The sequence below is a fragment of the Podarcis tiliguerta genome (assembly GCF_965153285.1).
Source record: "Podarcis tiliguerta genome assembly, chromosome: 7".
Taxonomy (NCBI): Eukaryota; Metazoa; Chordata; class Lepidosauria; order Squamata; family Lacertidae; genus Podarcis; species Podarcis tiliguerta.
The window spans coordinates 87901803-87926556 of NC_139540.1; the positions used below are offsets into that span (position 1 = coordinate 87901803).

General features: G+C 45.6%; 1 protein-coding gene across 1 annotated transcript; it reads right to left on the reverse strand.

The window, feature by feature from the left end:
* Positions 1-12159: 12159 nt before the first annotated feature.
* Positions 12160-20250, reverse strand: LOC310681229 (cystatin-like). Its single transcript, XM_083448859.1, has 3 exons — positions 19361-20250; positions 15819-15932; positions 12160-12558 (listed from the first exon to the last, which is right to left on the reverse strand). Exons 1-3 carry the CDS (start codon positions 19580-19582, stop codon positions 12481-12483), a joined length of 414 nt encoding a protein of 137 aa, XP_083304985.1. The 5' UTR covers positions 19583-20250; the 3' UTR covers positions 12160-12480.
* Between the last annotated feature and the right edge of the window lie 4504 nt (positions 20251-24754).

Sequence of the window (24754 nt, forward strand, 5' to 3'; positions counted from 1 at the left end):
TCTTCTCCAGCACCATAATTCAAAAGCATCAATTCTTTGGCGATCAGGTGGACTTGTAAGGTGGTAAAAGCTTTCCGGGAGATGATATACAATGAAATGGGGGGGAAATGTTTAAAATAACTTTTGTTAAAAAAACAGAAGCTTTTTTATTACAGGCACCAATATTCCTAAAGACCAGAAAAGACTTTTTATATCTGGAGCAACAGCCTCTCAGATGCTACTAGCCCAGAGATGGAAAGAAGACAAAGTCCCTCCCAGAGAAGAATGGCAAACTAAGCTGATGGACTCTGCCAAAATGGCAAAGCTGACTGGAAAACACAGGAACCAAGAGGACAAAAAGTTTACGAAAGAATGGGGGGGGGGGGTTGTAAGTTATTTAAAAGACCACTGTAAGCAGATGGAAACATTGGCAGGATTTTGATCTCACTTGTAGTGTAACAATTACCATGGAAGATATGGATTGATAGAATAGTTAGAATGTGGAAGAAGATGCAATTTTAAATGTTTAAAACGGTACTCCAGGGAGGGGGTGGAGGTGGGGAAGTCCTGAGATTTGGAGGAATCTCTGTATATGGTTATGTATTTGATTTTTTAAATAATTTTGTATTGTAAAATCAAATAAAAATGATTTTTTAAAAAAGAGGAAACTATCTCTGCTTTTCACAGCATGAAAAATATTTTGAGGAGAATGTGTTGTGCAGTGGGCTGATATCTCTGGCTCCCATCTCATCTTTCAGCTCACAATCATAGTCTGTAGGACTGCTGCTGGCTTAAGAGAGCATATTCTGAACAATCTCTGTTGCAAGACACAAAGGGATTTTGTGCTAATGGTCATGAGGAAGCCTCTGCTTGTGACAGTCTGAGCTTCTCAAACATCAAGGTAGACAGTATGTGCCAGTGCATTTACGGTTTTGTTATTTAAATAAGAACAGAAGAGGAGACTGCTGGATGAGACCACCGGCACAGTGGCAGGATTCAAGCACAAGAACTCTCTCCCAGCAGCATGGCTGTGCAGGCAGAGCATGGTCCTCGTAGCTGACAGCCACCGATAGCCCTCTCCGTCATGGGTTCGTCCAGTCCTCTTGGAAAGCCACTAAAACAGAAAAACAACTCTATGACTTTTAGAAGACATCGGAAGGCAGCCCCATATGGGGAGTTTTTTGATGCTTGATTTTTATTGTCTTTTTATATTTTGCTGGAAGCCACCCAGAGTGGCTGGGGCAACGCAGTCAGATGGGCTGCAGGTAAATAATAAATGCTCCTCTTTTGAAGCCATCCAGGTGGATGGCCATCCCTGCCTCCCCTGGGAGGGAGTCCCATGGTTTAACTCTGCACTGCATGAAGAAGGACTTCCTGAGTCTTCCAGCCTTTTAGTTCTGGTCTTAGGAGGGGTGGCTGCTGATCAGAATTGGGACCACGTCACACAGGATGCAGATTTCAGTCCTTTCCTGCCATCTTGCAAACCTAGTGAAAACCCTCCCCTTCTGGAGCACTTTTGCCGTTTCCCCCCTCTCCAGAAAGTGAGATACAAGTTTCCAAGTTTGGGGTATCATGAATCTCATGTTACTGCTTTTGTGTGGTCTTTGTTTTTTGCCTAGATAAATGTTTGAGGACACATTTGCCGCCAGAACTCTTGCTCTGTGTGTGGTGAATTGAGTTCAATGACAGGTTTGTGTAATTTTTCAGAAGGCAAAAATTCAGTGACAAACAAAGCTGTAGCTGTGTTGCTGTTTCACTGCTCCTGTACATTTCAGCGAGACTTACAAGGAAGAACTTCCTGGTGGACTGTGCCCTTGGTTTATCTTAGGGAGCCAGAAAATTCTATCTAATGAAAATATATGCTGTGTGGTATTGTGCGCTGTGTTGAACATCCTGCTGCGATATCCTGTTCTTTCATCTTAGGCATCTGTTGAATCATGATGGCTCTTCTTAATCACAGGAAATACAATGTAAGTTATTTCTCATATGTCTAAGGTGCAGTCTGCTATAATGCAAGTGTTACAAAAAGTTGTGAGTTGGTGTGGGTGTGTAAATTGTGGCAAATTACAAGCTAGACTACACAGCAAAGAGCTGGCCTGGTTCTCAGCATTATTGCTTTGATCCAGTTGGGAGCTTACAAGGCTTCTACAAGCAGATCCAAAGCTGATCCAAAGGGAGGAAAGGAGCATCGTTAGCAACTGCACACTAGCTCAGACCGTTCACCCATCTAGGGCAGTCCTGCCTACACTAATTGGCAGCAGTTCTCCAGGGTTTCAGACCATGGATGCCTCCAGACCAACCTGCAGGTGCAGGCAGCTGAACCTGGAACCTTCTGCATGCAGTGCAGTTGCTTTATAACAGAACTATGACCTCCCCGCAAGGCAATGAATGATGACACGTTTCACAACAACTCTTGGCTCCCCTCCTCATGGACCCTCTCTCTGCCTGCACAAACTCCCACTCAGGCTCTCACTCTCCTCCTCCCACTGGACCCACCCTCTGCCCACCTGGAGGAGGAGGAGGAGGAAGAGGAAAATGAGCATGAATATGTTTGAAGTCCAAACAGAACAGGGGACACTTTTCTCCCCCCAAAAAGGGATCATGTGATCATGTTCTTCTAGGGACGTGTGGCAACCCTACTACAGTCCCAGCTTGGGCTGCTGTGAGGCCAAGGCTAATGACTCCAGCCCAAAATTCCACATGTTTTGGCCCTTACAGGGAGCAATCTCATGGACAAGCCTTTTCATCCATCTTGATGCTGAAAGCACTTCTGCAGACACAGAGGAATATGTACTGTGCTGTTTGCAGACATGGGGAAGCACTTACCCATACAGGCAGTCTGTTTGGTGCATGCGCAAGGAGTCCCGAGTTCAAGTTGGCTGTCTGACCGGCTAAAGCCCTGTATGCACTTGGCAGGCTTTCTGTCTTCTTCATTGCAGATACATGTATAGCACCGAGATTTCATGCTCATCAGTTCCATCTCAGTACATGCTAGGCAATCCCTGCTTTAAAAAGCAACTGTGTGAACTGTGTTTCTACATTAGGCCATGCACATGCAAAAAAGGTGTCATTCTGTAGTGTGTGGGGTGGGTGAGTGCAGCTGGTAAACCCGCGTTTAGAACCAAGAACCAGTGCTTCAGGATCACGCATATACAGCTGAACCTATTACTAGCTCCAATCACCTTTCAGAAATAGAGAGGATTAATCTAAATACTCTCAGGGCAAGCCATTTTCACTCACATGCACCTGTTCAAACATCTCCTCCACTTGTGACTGGGAAGGTCTCCAAGAAGACACCAAGCATTCACAGGCTACTATTTTTGGAGCTATGAGGGGAAGTTTCCGTGGTGTCACAGGGCAGCCATGATTCAGTCCACAGAACTGGAAAGAGTCTTGAAGCAAAACCATATGAGTTCTTACTGCTTTGCTCTGTGTTTGCTTGTTTGTTTTTGTCCAAAAGCAGCCTTGGCAAGCTACCATTGGGCAGTAATCACTCACTACAGTGATTGCCTTGATGATAAAGTGTGGCAGAAGCTCAAAATGTGCTGAAATAATCTTACCGTATTGTTATGAGAATAAATATTTTTGCACTTTTTGTGGGTTTTTAACTTTTACCAGTTTGGCTTTCCCCACTTTGCTTTGTGAACAAGGTAGCACAGCTGCCGATCTCGACTAACTGCTGCACCGATGGGCTTAAGGCAGAGTCCATTAAGCAACTGGTATGGAGTAAAGGGAGGGGTGTCAGGATAAAAGCCAGGAGAAGAACTTCTCAAAGTGAGCTGCCAAAAATGGTTAAAGCAAGAAGAGCTTTGAGGAGGGAGGAGAAAGGAGAAAAGGATATATGAGAATAGGGAGGAAATAATTCATTCTGAACCGAAGAAGTCTATGGAGGACCCAGAAAGAAGGAAATAAATTGCACTGATTGTACGGAGGCAGGGAAGTGGAAAAGGTGGATGAAACTTTATAACCCCAGAGGGAGCTTAAAAGACATTTGTGGTTACAGCTGAGTTGGGGAAGGGTCATTGCTCAGTGGCAGAGCCTCTGCTTAGCCTCAGTCCTCAGCATCTCCACCTCTGAAATCCTGGACAGGTTACCAGGACCAACGGTCTGCCTCACAGTCTAAGGCAGGCTGCTATGTTTGTTTCCTAGAATCATAGAATTGCAGAGTTGGAAGGCATCACGAGGGTCATCTAGTCAAGCCCCTTGCAAAGCCGGGATCTTTTCACCCAATGGGGGCTCAAGCCCAGGACCCTGAGTTGAGGAGTCTCATGCTCTGCCAGCTGAGCTACCCACAGGAAGAGGTAGTTTTGTTTGTTTGTTTCATAAAATGTATATACGGCTTGGCTGTAAAAAACAAACCCAAACCCTCAAAGCGGTTTACAAAAAGATAAAACAAGAAAATCAAGAACAAATTCACAACCCTGCTTTAAAACATACAAAAGTTAAAAACCTTAAACAAATTATAATTACGGTACCTCAGCTTTCTAAGCATCTGGGTTGGCTGGCAACTGTCTGTCTCGGGAGACAATAGAAGGGTGTACCTTTGGGGGTGAAGTCAAACCGCTGGGGAGTTACAGCTCCAGCTGTGGCTGTAGAGACACCTTGGCAAAACAAGCATGTTTTTAGCAGGCACCCCAAAGAGTACAGTGAAAGCACATGCTTGATCTCAATAGGCAGGGAGTTCCAAAGTGTGGCAGCTGCCACACTAAATGATCAAGTTCTTACAAATGTGGAACAGGGATTATGGGGCATATTTAGTAGAGCCAATTCTGCCAGTTGAAGCAGAAGTCGGATGATTGGGGGGGGGGGGTGGCAAGGAATCTTGCAGGTAAACTGGCCCAAGTTGTTAAGGGCTTTATAAACTAATAAAAGGTAAAGGTACCCCTGCCCGTACGGGCCAGTCTTGACAGACTCTAGGGTTGTGCGCCCATCTCACTCAAGAGGCCGGGAGCCAGCGCTGTCCGGAGACACTTCCGGGTCACGTGGCCAGCGTGACAAGCTGCATCTGGCGAGCCAGCACAGCACATGGAACGCCGTTTACCTTCCCGCTAGTAAGCGGTTCCTATTTATCTACTTGCACCCAGGGGTGCTTTCGAACTGCTAGGTTGGCAGGCGCTGAGACCGAACAACGGGAGCGCACCCCGCCGCGGGGATTCGAACTACCGACCTTTCGATCAGCAAGCCCTAGGCGCTGAGGCTTTTACCCACAGCGCCACCCGCGTCCCACTTATAAACTAATAGTAACACCTTGAACCCAGCCTGGTAGCAGATCAGCAACCAGTGCAGGTCTCTGAGCACAGGCGCTGCATCCTGAAAGGGCCTCACTCCCGTCAGCAATCGGGGGGGCAGCATCCTGCACCAACAGCAGCCTCTGGATCAAGCTTGAGGGAAGCCCCACACAGTGTATTGCAGTAATCCAGTCCTGAAGTAACCAGTTCATGAACTATGGGATGAAGAATGACTCAGAAAGAAAGAGTGAACCTGCCACAATTGTAACAGCTTCAAAATAATATTCTGTCTCAAATGGGGCAGAGTTATTGAAGCCTTACTTGGATTGGCTTTAAACATGGAAAACTCTCATCATTTTGGAATGTTATTTTGAACTGTAATTTCCTGCCCTTTTTTTAAGCAATGAACTCTGGTCTCTTCTGTGCAAAACTGCAGAATCCTGATAGGACAAATGTTGAATTGCCTTTAGAGGAGGCATTCTGATGAATATGCAGAAGGGAAGGCAAAGAAACAACCATTCATCTATCTGCTAACCTCAGCTTGTAAACATTTGGCTTGGCAACTTCAATAACTCTCTCTCTCTCTCTCTCTCTCTCTCTCTCTCTCTCGGGGGGGGGGGCATACATAATGGCACTGCATATCTATCTTAGAGAAATCACAGGGTAGTGCAACTCAGCAGTCATTCCTCTAAGATTTACTCAAAGGAAAACCAGCCTGATTCCTGACATCTCACCATCTCTATGGTTATCTTCTGGGAGAGAATCCAGGAAAGAGGGTGGAGTGGGATGAGCTGTAGGAAGCCAGCCAGTGCTGAAGAACAACTTGATAGTGCTATTTGAGGTCAGGCTGGGAGAATCTGCATTTGAATCCGGGTTTGAGAGAATGCTCTCAAGTCAGATGGGATGATCTGGCCATTTCACTTTTCCCCATTTCTCATTTTTTTCAGTCCTAAATTGAATTCTCTACATTTTGTAGTCATTTATTTTTTTAAAAATCCTTTTGAAACTTCTTCAGCACTTTGGTGCAAATCTCTCCTAATGTTTACCTAATAAACCAGCAGCAGAGTGTGAGTTCCCATGCCCAGGCGGGCGTGTGTGTACGCAGAGGGGGTGCACACGCCAGGAGAGTGCAGGGGGAAGGAGCCTGTTGTGGCACCCAGCCCTTGCCACCCACACCGCTGCCTTCTGGGTTTAGAATTACACACCCAACTGCTTTTTGAACTGCAGGAGAAACATACATCCCATAGGCATAAAGACGAGACTTCAGTCATTTAATGTGCCCCTAGAGCTACATCTCTTCCTTTTCTGTTAACCACAAATAGGAAAGCAAACAACCAACCAACCTGTAGAGTCATATACAGACAGGGTCAAACTCTTGTTTTTTCTTAACTACAGCCATGGAGGTCCCTGACTGCTATTGCAGCACCAATGGGAACCTTTTTTTACTAAGTTTCTTAGCTGTGGGGTAGGATGTTGGGGATGGGGTCATGGAAGGGGCAAACCTTTCCTTCGCATCTGCAACAGAAAGCCCACTGCAGAAACACACACAAAAAGGCTGACTTGTTGAAATAAAGAGACAAGAAAATGCACTAAAAAGTGTGTTGCTTGGTGAAATGTTGGGCCCAGCAAACAAATCAGAATTAATTCTCAATAAACAGCAGACAACATAGTACCTCTTCACAAACTTTGTGCAAGCGGATCAGGATGAATGCTCAATAAACAGGTTGTCTGGAAGTGGCCGGTGACAACATTATATAGCATCAAAACCAATTTTGAATTTATAGAGCAAGGTGGGGTTGGGTGGGGAGATTGGAGTGCAGTCAGGTTTGAAGCCAAGAACAATGTTCTGCATTCAAGCATTTATCTTGGCAATAAGCTTTTCATTCTTACAGACATCAGATGAGCTTTGTATATTGTAAACCATCTCTAATGTTTATTCAAGGAAATGGGGCTTTGGGGCATTTCAATTGCAGGAAGGCTGAGAAACAGAGCCTCTGAAATCACTCGGGTCTCCTTCAACTATATTGTTTAAAGTAAGTTTGGGGCCTAATGTCTGGGCTTGTCCATTATTGTGCTTCTAGAAGGGTTCTCCAAGGAATCCCTTGAAGTGTTTCCCAAGTACATTCAGCTAAGGGAAAAGGGCAAATGCAGAAGCAGCTATAAATCCCATTGTTCCAAGGCTAATTTCCTGTGACAGGGTCTTGGTGAGCTGTGGGGTGGGGCTTTACTCAGGGACACCATTCAGGAAAAGGGGTTCAGTGTCCCCACTCATATTTCAAGCCAAATCATGGAATCATAGAATTGTACAGTTGCAAAGTACCTCAATGGTCATCTAGTCCAACCCCCGCAATGCAGGAATCGCAACTAGATCAGACTTGACAGATGGCCACCCAACCTCTGCTTAAAATGCTCCAAGGAAGAGTCCGCCACCTCCCAAGGGAGACCTTCCTGTCAGACAGTTCTTCCTGATGTTTAGTCAGAATCTTCTTTCTTGTAACTTGAATCCGTTGGTTTGAGTCCTACCCTCTGGCTCTGGAGCAGGAGAAAACAAGCTTGCCCCATCTTCTATGTGACTGCCCTTTAGGTATTTGAAGATGGCTATCATGTCTCCTCTTTTCCCAGGCTAAATATATCTAATTCCCTCAACCATTCCCCATAAGGCTTGGTTTCCAGACCCCTGATCATCTTGGTTGCCCTCCTCCACACACATTCCAGCTTGTCCATATCCTTCTTAAATTGTGATGCCCAGAACTGGGCACAGGACTCCAGGTGTGGTTTGACACAGAGTGGTACTATCACTTCCCATGATCTGGACACTAAACTTTTGTTGATGAGCCTAGAATTGCATTAACGTTTTTGCTGCTGCATCACACTGTTGACTCATGTTAAGCTTCTGGTCTGCTAAGACCCCTAGATCCTTTTCTTGTGTGCTACAGGGAAGCCAGATGTTAGGGGCTGGACTGGATCAAAAGAGTAGGGAATGCAATCGCAGGAAGATCAGATCCTAACAGAAGAGGAGGGGGAATATTCACCTTCCCTGAGTCCAGCGTCTCCAGAAGCAAAGAGGCAGGCACAGAGGCTGCACAATTGAGAGAGGAGCTCCCCAGCTTTGAGATAGTAACTAAGCAATCAGAAGGGAGGGAGCAGCTGGGTGATACATCAATCAAGAGTGGGGGGGAACTCCCTCCCCCCGAACTCAGAAGTATGAGCGTGTCAGAGAACAAAGGAAATGCAGCGGGGGAGGGACATCCCACTGGCGTACTTCTTGCTGCGGAAGTAGAGGGGAGGAGTCAGAATGAGCAACTGCTGTGCTTGCAGAAAGTTGTGTCTGCGTTCGCAACATGATACTGTAATAGAAAAATTATAAATCTACCAAATGCTCCTTAATTCTTATCAGAGAGCTACCAGAAGGGAGAGGGGAACTCCCGTACTTGACAACAGGTGTCCCCCATCTTATATTTGTGCAGCTGGTTCTTCCTGCCTAAGTGTATAACCTAACATTTCCCCCTCTTGAAATTCATTTTGTTAGTTTGGGCCCAGTTCTCCAGTCTGCTAAGGTCATCTTGAATCCTGATTCTGTCTTCTGTGGCATCAGCTACCCTTCTCAGTTTGGTGTCATCTGCAAATTTGATCAGCCTCCCCTCAATTCCTTCATCCAAGTCATTTATAAAGATGATGAAGAACAATGGGCCCAGGACAGAACCCTGTGGCACCTCACTTGACACTTTCTTCCAGGATGATGAGGAACCATTAATGAGCACCCTTTGGGTGCCCACAGACCAACTGTTTATCTGTTCTAGGACCTTTCTTGGTACCAATGCAAAGCTCACCTGTCAAGAGCACCTATATCTCTTTCCAGATCTCTTTTCTTCTTACATACTGAGCAAATATCATTATCAATCATTCAATGAACCTATTTTTTAGGAACATGTGAAAGGCACAAATCCTGTTGCTTTAAAAATGTCAAGTTTGCATATCCAGTGTCAACAACCCTCTTTAGCTGTCATGACATATTAAAATAATAATAATCTCAACAAGTACTTTTAAAGGACGGCTCATTTGCAATCTAATACTGTGTAAAGGATTTTGTACTAATTATCCTGAAACCTTTTCTAGAAACCCCAATGTGACAGAGGTGAAAAGTTATCTGGCTTCCATTGGTTGAGCTGTTCTGATCCCACAGGTTCTGGAAGTAATAACCAGCTAGAAAACCCTCTACCAGACAACTGTTGGGCTGATGGGCTGGGGAAGGAGAAAGCTTTGCAGCAATCACTGTCACAAAGTAAATATGATAATGCTTCTGTACTTCTATTTGGTCATATTCACTGTGAGACTTCTGCCATCTGCACTTAGAAATCTCCCTGCCTGATTAATTACCACTATCTCCTGAGTAAATTAAGAAACCAATCGAGCTCTATTGTGCAGGAGAGGATATGTCTATGGTTCTTTCCATCTCACAAGTGAGACCAGGGCCCTGAAAGGAACGCCAGCTATGCCAAACATAAAGCCATCAAGAGGAGGCAGTAAGGCCCCTCGGCTGGCCTGGTTGGGACTAACTGCTTTTCTCTGGTGCCATCATGTGGCCATTGAAGGCCACCTCCCCATCTCTATGCAAATTTTGAAGAAAAGTGGCATAGAGTTGACAGGGATCCCAAGGGTTAGGGTTGCCATATTTCAAAAAGTAAAGACCAGGACACCCCAAATGTTGTTGAGTTTTTTTTTAAAAAAAAAACACACCAAAAAGTCACCTGATTTTTCAATTGACTTGCATAAGATCCAGGACAAAGCACTACTTTTTGGAAATTCCTCCTAGACATCAATTCCGGCATTGACATCCCGGGAATGTCCAGGAAATGGCACCCCAATCTCAGCCAGATCATACATGGCAGGTGCGCACCCAACCTCAAATAAAGGAGAGTCCACACGCTCCTGAGAGAGGCTGTTTCACTTTTGAAAGTTATCTCTGCTGTTTTGGCCATAATCTTCTTTCTTGTATCCTGAAGCCATTGGTTTGGGTCCTAGCCTCCAGAACAGGAGAAAACAAGCTTGCACCATCTTCCGTGTGACAGCGCTTTAGATATTTGAAGTTGGCTCTCATATCTCCTCCCAGTCTCCTCTGTTCCAAGTTAAACAAACCTGGTTCCCTCAACCGTTCTTCGTAAGGTTTGGTTGCCCTCCTCTGCACACGTTCTAGATCCTTCTGGGCCAAAACCAGACCTAAACCCCAATTGAAATGGATCTAGAAAATCAGTTTCCTCCAAGAGCACCTGGATCTGTTCCATAACCTCAAGAACCTTGCCCAAGTAGGGGAGATTAGCAACTGGCCAGTAGTTATTTAAATTTTCTGAGTCCAGGGAGCGTTTCTTAAGGAGTGGTTTTACCACCGCCTCCTTCAAGCAGGCAGAAACCATCCAGTCTCGTAGGGAGGCATTGATCACCCAGCCAGCTGCCCCCTCCCTGCTAGCTTTTCTCATGAGGGGCAAGGGTCCAGAGCGCAAGTGGTTGTCCTGACTGATCCAAGGACCTTGTTCACATCCTCCAGCCTTACCAGCTGAAACTCATCCAACACAACATCCAGTAGGACCAGAACCACCACAAAGCAGTGCCATGTATCCCCAACTCAGCCAGCTATTCCAGAAAGATACAATTTTTGATGGTATCAAAAGCCACTGAGAAGTTGAGAATTAACGAGGATATATTTCCCCTGTATCTGTCTTGGCCAAGGTCATCATACAGGGCAACCAAAGCAGTCCAACACCACAGGACCAGACTGTGCTCTGCACACCCCTTGAGATTCATCTGCTGTAACAGTGGAAGCAAGTTCTCGATGGAGGCAACTGGTTTTATCCTCAGAATGTTTTGCAAACAATCACATGGAGCTGCCGTCGGTTCTGCCACTTCCTTTAGGCCAGGCCTAAAAAAAGTTCTGCTGGCCGACACAATGAGGCTGCAATGGAGGCAGGAAAGTAGTTTTTCTTTGCATCCTTCACTGCCACTAGGTAGGCTCGATGATGTACAAAGCAATATGTGTGTGTCTTCTTAGGTTTGAAGTTTGGCTAAAGGGTGGAGTATAACTGCCTTAAATAAATTAAATATGCATTGTGTTCAGCGACACTTACTTCCAGGTGTGCTTTTAGTCTGCAACCTTATTGGGAAGGACCCACAAAATCCACATTTCCCCCAATTGTTTTCTCCTGTGGCAGCTCATATCCAAATGGGATTGTATTCAAATATCACATGGCATTCACCTGCCCTGCCAGCTCCACGATGAGCTTGTGCAAAGGGGCTCCTCCCATTGTCCCCCTGCACCCCCCAACTGGCTCTTTGGGGGTCAAGACAACCTCTCTTAACAGTGCACAGGGGAAGGGAATATTTCTGTTTGGAAAGCTGCAATGTTTGCACAGATGAAATATGTTTTCAGACCCAGATTTTCTGTCCACACCCATGAAATGCTATTTCCTGCTATGCCAGCCATGGTGCTGATCTCCTTTTCAGATTTCCAGAGGACAGAAAAACTCCAGATTTATTTTTTTATTTTGGGTGGTGCTGGGGGAAATAAAGTGTTGGGCAGTAGTAGCTGAAGGAAAACCTCAAATGGATGAGGGGGAATTAATGAAGGTGCAAGAGGTTTGTGATCCACTTGAAGCTGAGGTGTGTGTATGGTCCCTAAGACTCTAGAACTCAGTGGGCTTTACTTTAATGGAAACATGCTTAGCATGGCCCTGCATATTATTTCATTCTGGCATCCCAAGAACCAACCTGGCAAAACTACTGGGTCTGCAATTCCTAAGGCTGAAAACTCTAATCTCCAAAGGCATCACAATTCAGTCAGGTGGTCTTGAATAGGGCTGATCAACTGGTGGCAAGAGTAGGGCCTGAACAGATGCTCAGAAAATATGACAAAAGCTATGATTTGTGTTTTTCCCCCACTGTTAGTAATCACATGAGCCAGTACTGAATAATGGTACTTTATTCTTAGCAATGAATATATATGGGACACAAATCTTTTAAAAACCTCAGTCTCTGACAGGGTATGTTTTTATTTTTCATACTAATCCAGCATGAAAACATTGATTACAAACCTAATGATAAATCACAAAGAAAAAGTTTAGAAAATACATTTTAAAGGAAAACTACATGATTTGTTTGCATCCTGTAAGTATATGTCAGAATTTTAGAGTTAGTAACATTTGCTTGAGAATACATCTGGATTATTGCTCTTCTTGAATCTGGAGAAGACCACCAGAACAGCTGTGATGAAGCAAACAGGCGTTTAGGTGCAATTGTTTCTCTTCAGGCTGATGTGGTTTGTCCAAGGAACAGAGTACACCTGAAAGTTGCAAGTCACATGCTACAAGCAGGGAATGAGAGAGAGAGAACCTATTAATATGACTAATATGAACTGCATCCATAGTAAATCAGAATGTTACTAATTAAAAGTTAATGTTAATGTTATAAGCATCCTAGTGATAGTTCCCTCCCCAACTCCCAATGAACATCCTTATGTTGGACATGGCCCAGCTAAAGTGAAGCGCTTCTGTTTGTGTGCTGAGCAGTAAATTTTTACTGGGTTTAATGAGACTAACTTCCAAGTAAGGGTGTGCAGGATTGCACCTGTAGTCCCTTAAAGGGAATTAAATGTTAACTTGGTCTGTGTTGTGCTCCTTGTTTTACAGCAGCCTATGAAGACTGCATGGGCACAAAACACTGGAAAATATTGCTGCACAATCTTTACTGTAATAAAGGGAGATTTCATAGGGGACTTTTCCAGTGCACTGCATCCTGTGTCAGCACAGAAGTTACATGTGCCATCTTTAGTCCCTCTGTGAAACATGAATTCATGTCTCTCTGTTTAGCAGAGGGACATGCATGTTTCTGGGTTTTCAATCATTAGGGATACAACAAATCCCTTCCCCCTCCCACCCCAAACACCAACAACATTCATTGAACATTCATTCATTTATCTTCACACATGCAGGTCCCCAGCAGGACAGATCTGCTACTGACAGCAATGCCGCTTGCACACTCATTTATCCACAGTTCTACAATGAGTTTTGAGACAATATGGGTTGTAATGCGAGTCTGCTTCACTCTCAACTTGTTATGCAGTACACAAGCATAGTAAATGTACATAGTAAATCACAGTAAATGCAAACATGTGAGCATAAACTGACCCTTTTGGCTGTGGGGTAAGCACAGGTGGACAATACAAACAATAAAAATGCTCAGCGTTACAACAAGCAAGGTAAGTGAAGAGAAGGCCTGCCCTTCTTGAGGGATAATCACAGGACCCAAATGGACAGAGCCACTCTCATGGTCTCCTCATCAAAAGGGACAACCTCATGCCATGTTGCCATAAGTTTGAATGGCTATCATTTTCTCCTAGAGGGAAGAGTCAATGGGAAGCACAGAATGGCACCGGGGGGGGGGGGGCGGGGTCAGATACAATTTGTCTCTCTTCAGCTGTCCCCCAGACCATGTAGCCCAATGACTCGCCCCACGTCACTTAATGGGTCCTTGTCTGTATAGGCTCAGCCCCTTATTGGCACCCCCGGTTTCTTGGGCATTCTGGAATGGAGATAAATTATAGCCAGATGACCCCCTGAGGTTTCCCAACAGAGAAGAGCACCTGACTGGAGATTTTTCTTTCCCACAACCTTGATGCCAAGTACATTTTCCCAGTCAGAAGAAATGCCAATCATTCCTCCATCTGAGGAAAAGTAGAAAGGCCCCTGGGAATGAAGCCCCGTCCTAAGCTCCCTTGCTTGTCATGCCAGACTGTGACAGAAGACTGAAAACTGCCTTTCAGGGAGACTTCCGTTGCTCTACTCCAATGGGAGAATTAAGCACACAATACAGTCCTGACATTAATGGGGCCAAAGCGCTGAACTTCAGCTGAATCGGGCTACATATACTTGTACTAGGTTTAGTACCATTTTAAGCTTTACTACATGAAAAATGTTAAAATGAGCAATACTTCGCAATTATGGGACAGCCCAAGCTGCTGACTGTTATTACAAGAAACATACCGTAAATGTATTTACTTGGAAGCAAATCCCCCCTGAAATCATGGAGGAGATAAGAATGGCTAACTGGAGTAAGACAAGTGCTTCTTTTCACTTTTTTTGGGGGGGGGGACTTGTATAACAAAGTTTAGATAGTTGCACAGACAGGCACTGCTGATGCTACAAAACTACTGGAAAGGGAACTTGAACTAGTTAAGGACAGAAGGCTTTTTGTGCTGTGCTCAGCTAGAAGTCTTCCAAGTCACCAAGCAACTGTTTTGAGTTCTTTGACTAGGCAACAGCACCCCCAAACAGAAAACACAAGGGCTTCTTTGTGTGTTGAACAGAGGCTGCTGGAAAACCCAGGCGTTTTACTCTTTTTGGCTCCTGAGTCATTTGGTAGTTGCTACAGATTTTCTTCTCTTTTTTTGCTTTTCTTTGTAATCAGCCAATTTTGGCAATTCTTTGTGCTCTAGTTGCTATAATGAATGGATGCAAGATGTTTCTTGTGGTGTGAGGACACAATAAAACCATTCCTCTACTCCACAGACCCCCCTGCACCAAACCAGAGAAAGCAGGCTGCACTTCAGTCCTCATACTTAGGGGAATCCTCTGCACATTTATGGGGGAAGTAAGTAAATGGGTTGCGCAGAGGTCCACATGTGCAGAGTGAATATGCACAGGACTGGGCTACAAGGATCAGGCTCTGAAGTGGTGGAGAAGAGAAACACACATTCAAATCTTTACTTAGCCAACAAGGTTTATGGGAAGCCTTAGGCAACTCCTTAACTCTCAAGGCCAAACTAAGTGTGTCTTTGCAACCAATGTGCAGATGTTTCAAACTGGAGTGAGGCTAATCATTAATGGGATTAGAGCCTTTCTCCCCCATCCAGCTGCCATCCTGATAAAATGCTTTCCAAAGCCAATATTTGCTTTGTAGAAAAATACCTCCATTGCTGCTTCAGAAGAATATTCTTAATATCTGTCTGCTCTGATGGCATGATCAACCCCACCCCACTTTCATTGTTTTTAAAAAAGCAGCACACAAAATGCAAAGACACATTTAAGATCATGTCTCAACTGGCCCTCACAGGGCTACTGGGGATAAAACAGGCTAATCCCTTTATCAGCCCCACAGATATTTTTTGGAGCTCTTGCACAGCTCCAGTTCATTATAGGGTGGCTTCAGCAAGAGAATTTCCTGGTACATTATTCATGCCCATAACTTAGAACTGAACATCTAAGGAAAACATTATCAGAACTGATCCCCAAAACAACATAATCCAGAGTGGAACTAGGAGAAAAAAGGCAAAGTTTTACATGTTTACTGAGTTTTACAGGGTAAAGGTAGACCCTGTAAAAACAGTCAAGCAGACTGTTTAGAGAGAAAATGTATTTTCCCCAAAAACTAGGTTCCTCAGATTTAGTTCCCACCCCAGGGATATCCCCAAGCACTGCCTTTCTTTATTTCCTTCTTCTTTTTAAGCAACCCTTCACTTCCAAGTTCAAAATAGTGCTGCACAAGTACCTTCATAATGAGGGACATTTTTACTGCCAATTATTGTATTTAGCACTGTTAAGCAATGTCTTTGTTTTTGCTACATACCTTTGCCAGCTCTGGTGCTTCATGGAATGCACAGTTCTCAACATTGGCTACTGACTTCGGACAAGTTGTTCGCCCAACTTTAACATCGAAAAAATAAAGGACTCCAGAGACAATCTGTAAGATGTGGGAAATGGCTCCGTTACTAGAGAGAATATTCAATATATTGCACGAGACCCGATGCCTTTTCTAATCACAGAAGAAGACTGGGATTCATCTGTGAACAGTGTCCAAGGCTGCCCCCCTGGAAAACAGTGAGAGGGATACAGGAGCCGCCTGTGCTTAGCCTTTCCTTTTAGACAGGAACTATAAATCTGCCTGCATCATAGACATTTGGGTTATTTCTTTATCTCAAAGAGCTGACAAGTGGCATTACTATAACATCAAGGAACAAGAAGAGAGCCAGCGTTGACATCAGAAGGTCCAAATCCAGACCTTTATGGAGCTGCATGGCTTCAGGCTCACCCCTGCTTTGCAAGGGGAAAAGATAGGAGGTTATAGTGACCCCCACCCCTACACACAGACCATATCCAACAGAGGCACCAATAGCAGACCCTTAACCTTAAGGCGACACATCTCCATGATGGGAGGGCAAAGCATGCTGAATGCATCCCCTAACGTTAATAGGCTTTGGTTAACGCAAGTCACTGTCATAAGATGTGGTGACAGCTATTGGCATAGATGGCTTTAAGAAAAACAGGACAAATTTTGGAGGGATTGGTCTGCAATCCCGGAAGAAAATTCTACTCTATAAACTACATAAAAAGTCAAGCTTCTTAGAGATTTGGAGTGCCTTTGGGGATTGATTTAATGTCTTTTTAATGCCCTACCCGAGGATGGGAGAACTGAGCCAACTCAATCATTAGGTTTCTTGTTGATTCTGGAGTTCACATGATTCTGCACATTTTATGCTGAAAGTAGCAAGAAAAGCCAGGTTCTGGTGTGCTGTCTGCAAGGAATGGCACACCTTGAATCTGAGGGAAATTGCAGTCAAACATAATTATGCATGGGTTCTAGTTAGTGCATGAAGGAGTTAAGACCGCTGGGGTAAGATTCATAGACTCAGCTAGGTCATACTCTCTTACCTCCATGAGTAAGTGACGCTTCTTCTTCTACCTTCTCTCTCTCCCTCCAAGACATGTAACCCACCAGGGAGGATGTGGCTAAGGTTGCTCCCAAGTTTGAAGCATGTGTCTGGAAGTATATTCTGATTTTCCTACCCAAGAGTATTCTGCCTATGTTCTTCTTGCAGCTGCATGGAACAATGAAGGTATCAGACCTTTGAAGTCTGACCTTGTAAGTAAAGCATTTTAAACTTGCTTAGCTTTATGTGGTCTGTTCCTTGCAACAGGAGTAGAAAGAGGGGAGAATTGTAAAAGGGATAAGAAGGGTCTAACAACCTATATTCTAGCCCTGCATTTTGAATCTAGGCACCCAACCGATTATTTTGTTGTTCACCCACACATGTGGGTCCCATAGGGATTCAAATTTTTAATTCCCCCACAGAATCATGCATGTTTGCATAGCTGACTTGAACCCTAGAAAATCAGGATACCACCACTTGTTTCAAGATGCAAACAAATTAGAGAAAGCTACTTCCTTAAATTTCAGGAAATGTTTGCATCTTTTAGTTAAAAAGAGAAGAGGAAGTCAAGCTTGGGGGAAGAGAAACTGCTGGCTGAGCCCTAAAGATTATAGTACTGACCAGCCAGACACAAATAGCAATAGGAAATGTAAAGAGGCTTGGCTCTGCAGGATACTGATGTCTCAGGCCAACATCTTCCTTTTATTTTGACAGTGCTGTCATTTGTCATGGCAACCAACTAGCTGTCAATCAAACTGCATCAAAGGACACAGCTGTGCAGAAGTGGCAGAACTTGTACTGAATGCCAGTTGATAGGAATTGCCAGTGAGGAGATGCTCTTTCCCCCTGGCCCTGCTTGGGGGCTTCTCTGTGGGGCATCTGGTCGGCCACTGTGAGAACAGGATGCTGGACTAGATGGGCCATGGGCCTGATCCAGCAGGCTCTTCTTAGGTTCTTAACTCAGTACAGCTCTGGTTAACAGATTGCATCTGGACACACGTTGCACGTCTGCTACCAGTGTAAAGATGGAAGAAAGACCAATTCATGTGACCTTTTGCAGCCCCAATTTGCTGAAATTTTCAAGGGCACTTGGACAGCCCAGATTCCTGCTGAATTACACCCAAAAACTGTAAGCAGCATATCTGAATTAAGCAATATTGGAGGAAAGGAATCAGGGAAGCGCTCTTTGTCCTGTGGGGTAAATATCGGCCTCACATAACCAAATGCTTAGTTCTAGCGAGTGCATGAAGGGATTGAGACCTCGAGTAGGCAGTCCTGCCAAGCATAACTAGGACAAGCCCCCTCACCTTGGGAGGAGGGTTACCAAAGCCTTTATTCATTATCCTTCAGCCTATGAATCCAACCCAAAAGGACATCAGGGCTGAAACTAAGTTAAACTGCCTGCCTTTTTTCTGCTGAACGGAAAAGCACATAAAACTGAACTTTGAAGAGTTTGAAAACAAAACATTTTTAACTTACTAAATGTGTGGGCTTTTTCTATGCCAAAGGGGAAGTAAGGGGAGGTCTAACCGCCAATATTTCCATGCTTTATTTTGCTTCATGTTTTTTGGTTTTAAAGGTCTGCTGGGGCTTGCTCAGCAAGAATATAGTTGCCCCCAAACCTGGATCTAGGCAACTAGGAAATTTGACCTTTATTCTTTTAAATCAATTACACACAAACATTAAAAACCAACATGTCCTAGTTAGGCTGTTCCAGTCAACAACAAGCAGCCATAATCTTGTCTGCTGACTATGTAAGCAGGAGAGACAGACCTCCCCCCTGGAATCCTGCAGGGGGGGGGGGGAGTCAAGCTGGAGCTGAGCCCCACCGCCTGGAACAAGCCAGCTGCTCTGCTCTGCTCACGGGTCAGGCTGCCAACTGCTCGCCTTGCTCCTGCACTTGTGCCTTTAATGGCAGCCTGGAGCGCACAAGTTTAGTCCCACGTGCACTTGTAATCATTCAGAATATTTATGTGCAGCGAGCTGCAGCTAAAAACAGGAGGGGAGGCGGGAGAGAGGAGAGAAGAGCCCTGCTGCCGCCTGGCAGGCCGCCTCTTTCCGTCTCAGCTCGACCTCTTAAGGGGCAGGCAGCTTCCCAGGCGGCGGCGGCGGCGGCGGCGGCGGCGATTCTTCCTGGGGGCTCCTCTCGCTGCCTAGTCCCAGGAAAACAGACAACTCTCCTCCCTGGGCAAAGAAACCAAGGCCTTGCCTGAGAGCGGGAGACCCGTCCTTCGCCGCCTGACCAGCGAAGAGCAGATGGCCAAAAAGATACTGCGCGTGGAAGAAGAGACATTCAAGGCTGCCAAGTCCCGCGCCCGAGAAAGCAGCTCCGCGCAACGGGCCGACGAAGAGGCTTCAGGGGCTGCTTCTTGGGGGAGTCTCCCGCCCCGGACTTGGGCTGGACTCCAGCCGGCCCCGCTCCGGGGTCATCCAGTCCGCCCCGCCCGCCCAGCATACTCACTTGCTTCCTGACCCGGACCACCTCGGCCACGCGGCTGGCGTACTTGTCGTTGCTGCCCCGGTTGTACTCGTTCATGGCGAACTGCAGCGCCCGCCGCGCGCCCTCCTCGTCCGCCGACGCCTCCTGCACGCCCCCCAGCAGGGGCGGCCGCTGCTGGCCCGTGCCCGGCGCGGCGCAGAGCAGGAGGGCGCTGCACGCCACCAGCCACCGCCACGAAGCCATCGCTCCTCGCTCCTCGCTCGCTCGCTTGCTCGCTGGTCTCCTCCGCACGGCCGAAGCTGGGCGACGCTGCTGCGCGGAAAGTGGCGGCTCGGGCGCGCGCGGCGCTTTTTCTCGTCCCGCCGCCCCGCCCCTCGAGCGGAAAGCCCAGCTGACTCCCCGCCCCCCCCCCCCGCCGGACTGGGAGGCGCCGCTCCCTGCTTCGCGCAGCCTCGCGCCACGGCGGAAAGTTGCGCAGACCTGGCAAGCCTTCCCGCAGCCCTCCCGGATTACCCGACGGGGGGTTTCTGTTGCACAGCTGCCCTCCCTTGCGCTTCCTTTGTTCGCAGCGTTTCTTCCCTGCCTTTGCTAAGGCTCCCCATTTGTTAGCGACCAAGAGTCCAGGAGCCTCTTCAAGGCCTGGGGAGGAATCCAGCCTTCTTGATAGTTAAAGAATTCATTCCCCCAGGAGGCCGGGATGGCCACCAAGCTAATGCTTGTCACGCATCTGTCTTGTTGTAAATAAAAAATATGCCCTTTTCCCTTATGGGGCAACCAAGAGCCCATATAGAGACCTTACATAGGTTCCCTATTGGTAGGAGAAAATAACAGAGGCCAAGCAGAGGATATTGAGAAGCAAAGCAGCTAGTAAGCTTGATCTTTATTGATCTGTTGCAACAGGGAAGGAGGAGGACCCAGAAAAATGCTGTGCAAGGGCTTATAAAGACTTTTGAAATTCCCATCCTGTAGATCAAGACCACCCCCAGAAACATTATGCATACATCACAGAAGGGGTGTAACCTAAGACCACCCCTCAGATACATCACAGAAAAGGTGGTCTTAAAACAGAAATTTCAATATTGTTTTTCTCTTATCCTTGTTTATTTCCTGTCTGGCAGGTTACTTGATTGGATTGCCTGAGGAGCCTGGCCATTCTTTTGTAGTGATAAATACTTATTCAAACACCCTTAAGACAGGATTTGTGAAGGAAAAGACAATGGGGAGGCTTTTCCACTTTGACCATGCAGAGAAACATTTGCTCAGTTTAGGAATCAAAATGGTTCCAAGTTGGCCTTCCTGTGGTGATCTATGTATGTGCGGTTATGAACATTGCCATATATCTAAGACCATAAAATTCCTATTAGAGTCTGGAGAGGCAATGGAGTGCGCCTGCCGGGTGAAGTCCAACTGCTGCCTTAGCAGCCCCAGGGAAGAAGCCTGGGCCGGGGGCTGGAGGGCCGGGGCTGCCCAGAGGACAAGGCCCTCTCCTGATCTCACCGATGGGTCCAAAGGAAAGCAGAGCGAGACCTTTGACACGAGCCTGGCTTCAGGAGTTGCCAGAAGGAGGTGTGCAATCGTTTTAGGGACTCCGCTCCGGATTGTGTGGGATTTACTCCTCAGCCTTTTATTCTCCCAAAGATATCCCACAAGGCAGCAGAGGTTTAGGATCAGTTTTCCTTCTCCTACATGGGCTGATGAGCCCCTCAGTTCCCTCTGCAGCACAGGCCGAAACCACCTTCTTGACCATTGAACCCGCTACTGTCTTATAGTCTTGGACTCCAAGGCCAGTCCAATAAAATTTCCTGCGTGAGGCTCAGAACAAGATGCCATCCCTATTTCACATTTAGTTAAATCTCGCTTCAGCACTGGTAACAGCATACAGCACTCTCCACCACAGCTTAGGGCAATATGGAGTATGTGAAGATTGTCCAAAGTATACATGACGCAAGAATCAGAAGCAAACTCTGATCCTTTCTTTCATTTGGACTTATCCAATGAGACAGAGGGACTATGTGAGACATTTTCAGTACAAGCTGATAGGAATTCCTAAGACAGAAAACCACAAAATATTTCAGGACTTTAGTTGCAGAGTTTTGGTACTTTTGTCAATATCAAAAGGGAATCTGTGTTGAATTCAATTAATTATAGGTCTGGTTTCGGAAGGTTGTCCTGAAAAGATCCAAGTAGTTGGTGGGGGGAGTTGGAAGGAGGGAGAAGCAGAAAAAATATGCTGAGAATGTGACTGGGAGGAGCAGAAAAAAATAATTTCCATCTACTTTTCATGAAACTGCTTGACATCTAAGTACATAATGTTCTCTGACTCTTTGTACCCATTTTCTGTTCCAGAAACCTGACAGCTCTAGTTAAAATTCTTCTTTGGCAATCACTCATAGCTGAGTAAGATTGTCTTCCATAAACACGGTTTTAACGGCGAGTCTGTAGGTGACTGTGGAGGCCAAGACAGTGGAACCTCAACTTATGTACGACTCTTACATTACGACCTTCAGTAGGTGCTTCGACTTATGAACTTTCCCCTGGATACAAACAGAGGCCTTGCCAGCAGCCCGGAGCTCACCCGGCCGGCTGCAGAGCAGCGCTGAGGCCTCTGCTGCCGGGGAGAGGGCCCCCATCCCACCCCCAAAGCTGTGGAAGAGGTGCCGCCTGCAGCCCCAAACCCCGCCAAGGAACTAACCTGAGGGAGTCCAGAGAAGAACCTGGCCCGGCAAGAAAAAAAAGTGAACCTGGACGAAGTGAATCAGCTCTTTACTGACCCTTGCCCCACCCCCAGCTTGTAGCCAAGTAAACCCACTCACCCTCAGTGCATGTAAGAAAAAAAAGTTAATTTTTTTCATCTACAATACAGTACTGTCTTATTTATTTTATACTACAGTACATTGATTATTGCCTTCATTTTATGGATCCATGGTCTCATTAGACAGTAAAATCCATGTTAAATTGCTGTTTTAGGGGGTGTTTTTCATTGTCTAAAGCGGATCAATTAACTTTTCCATTACTTTCTATGGAAAAGTGCGCCTCTACATATGTATGTTTCTAGTTATGACCAGATCTCCAGAATGGATTATGGTTATAAGCAGAGGTTCCACTGTAATGGTTAATACTTCTAAATAAATTACTTATGTCCAGCATAATTGAAATTGAAATACTTGTACAACTTGTATACAGTGGTACCTCGGGTTAAGAACTTAATTCATTCTGGAGGTCCATTCTTAACCTGAAACTGTTCTTAACCTGAAGCACCACTTTAGCTAATGGGGCCTCCTGCTGCTGCCGCAGCACAATTTCTGTTCTCATCCTGAAGCAAAGTTCTTAACCCAAGGTACTATTTCTGGGTTAGCAGAGTCTGTAACATGAAGCGTCTGTAACGTGAAGCGTCTGTAACACGAGGTACCACTGTACAGTGAGATTACACAAGCACCCCCCACTCAGCTCTCTTAGTCTTAATTCCCCTCGTTTACTGACGCACACCCACAAAACCCGAAAGTCAGTTGCCCTGTTGTTATCTTTTCATTCAGTGGCCCAACAGCCCACGGATAGTTGTTCTTTACCCTGTTGGTGCGACTAATCATGCTTCTGTATCTTCTGCCCGAGAGCAGGAAATCAAGAAAGTGCCAGCCAGGGTGTGAATCATCCGAGAATTTTCCGCACTCTCCTGAGGCAACCTTCTTCTGCTATTTCATCCAGCGGATTCATGGGACAGCCCATAATATCTTGTGCTGTATTCACCACCCTCTGTAGGCACTTCCTATCAGTTGATGTCAAACCAGCGTACCACACTGTGATGCAGTAGGAAAGGACACTTTCTATTGTTGACCGGTAGATCATCAAATGTTGATTAACATAATACAGAGATGTAATTCTAAAAACAAGCCTAGAGGTGGTCCCTATGATCATGTGTTTTCCTATACCTACATAAGCTTAAAGTTAATATTTGTGCATGTTATCAAAGCTGTCTCACGCAGCCACAAAATTAATAAATCTATGCCCTAACAAGACTGGTCCCAATGAGCTGCCCCAGCACCACATCAAAAGTCATCCATTGCCAATTATTTTCTAATTAAATAGTAGCGAAGGTTGGGGGCAATTTGAATCAAAGAAATGCTGTGTAAGGCTGCTTCTGAGAAGAGGGCCAGAATGCCATGCATGCTTTAGCTGATACTCCTGCATGGCAGGGGGCTGGCCTAGATGACCCTCAAGATCCAATTCTGTGGTTTTAGAGAGGCCTGCCTTTGGACGCCAGGTTTGAACCCCTCCTCCCAGATCTATACTACCTGAATTTATATACAATTGTTTTATCAATAATATATACTTAATAGATGTGGGGAACCAGGAAGAGTAAAGATTTAATTTTGTTTCTAATCTATTCTAACCTGAATAAAGGCAAATTAAACAAATTACAGTACCGGGGGGAGCAGAGGAGACCCAATTACTAAATTTAAATCACCACTAGATGTTGCCATCATGTAGGCTTGTTGCTGCTCGTTGCCTCTTAATCCTCTGCCAAGGCTGCTGCCATCTGCACTTGAAGCTCTGCACCCTTTTGTTAATGCTGATCACATGGAGGGAAGACACACAACTAGGCAGACAGAGGTTAGTCTTGTTAGTCTTTAAATTTTTTAAAGACAAACCCCTCTGGAAATTGTTACAGTGGAAGGCACAAACTTTGGCCGCGTGAAGTGGAAATCCACCAGCCTTAGGAAGAAACTTGTCCAGATACAACCTAACATCACCTCTTCTAATCAAAATGCAAACATGCAAAACATTTTGAACATTACAGGTGGGTTTAATCCTGTATCTGAAGTTGTTGGAAGACTACTGATATAGACAGCAGCTGGGCTCCAAAATCTGGAGTCCACAATTTCATAAAAAGATTAAGTCAGATAGAAATAAGCCAAGAAGTGAGGAATGGCAAAGCAAGACTCCTTTTTATACAAATTGGGTCAACAGCAGGGAAAAATCATAGGGGGGCAACCCTGAGATAACAACTTCTGAAATAATCTCTCAGCTGACTTTTGAATCAGTTGCAGTCAGGGCATGCACAAATTTTAATCCATTTATTTGTGGTCAGTTACAACTCGCTCCTGCTTTCCTGTGCATCCTCCAGCAGGTGTCTGAGCTTCAACTCTATTTTTGTCTGGACTGGAGACAGCAGGGGAAATAGGCATTTAGAGTGTTTCTAGTGGGTGCTCCCCACTTATGTGACTTCACCTATACCCACAGGGGTCCAGAATGTGACCCCTGCATGTGGGGGGGGGGGCATCTGTATAATCAACTGTTGCATATGGCTTTCATATTCTTATTCAGCTGAGGGTGTTAATTTTCTAACCCTTCTGGCTTTGGAAAAGCAGGGCTTGGCTAAGACAGAGTGTAGTGTAAAGCAAACAGATACCCATACTC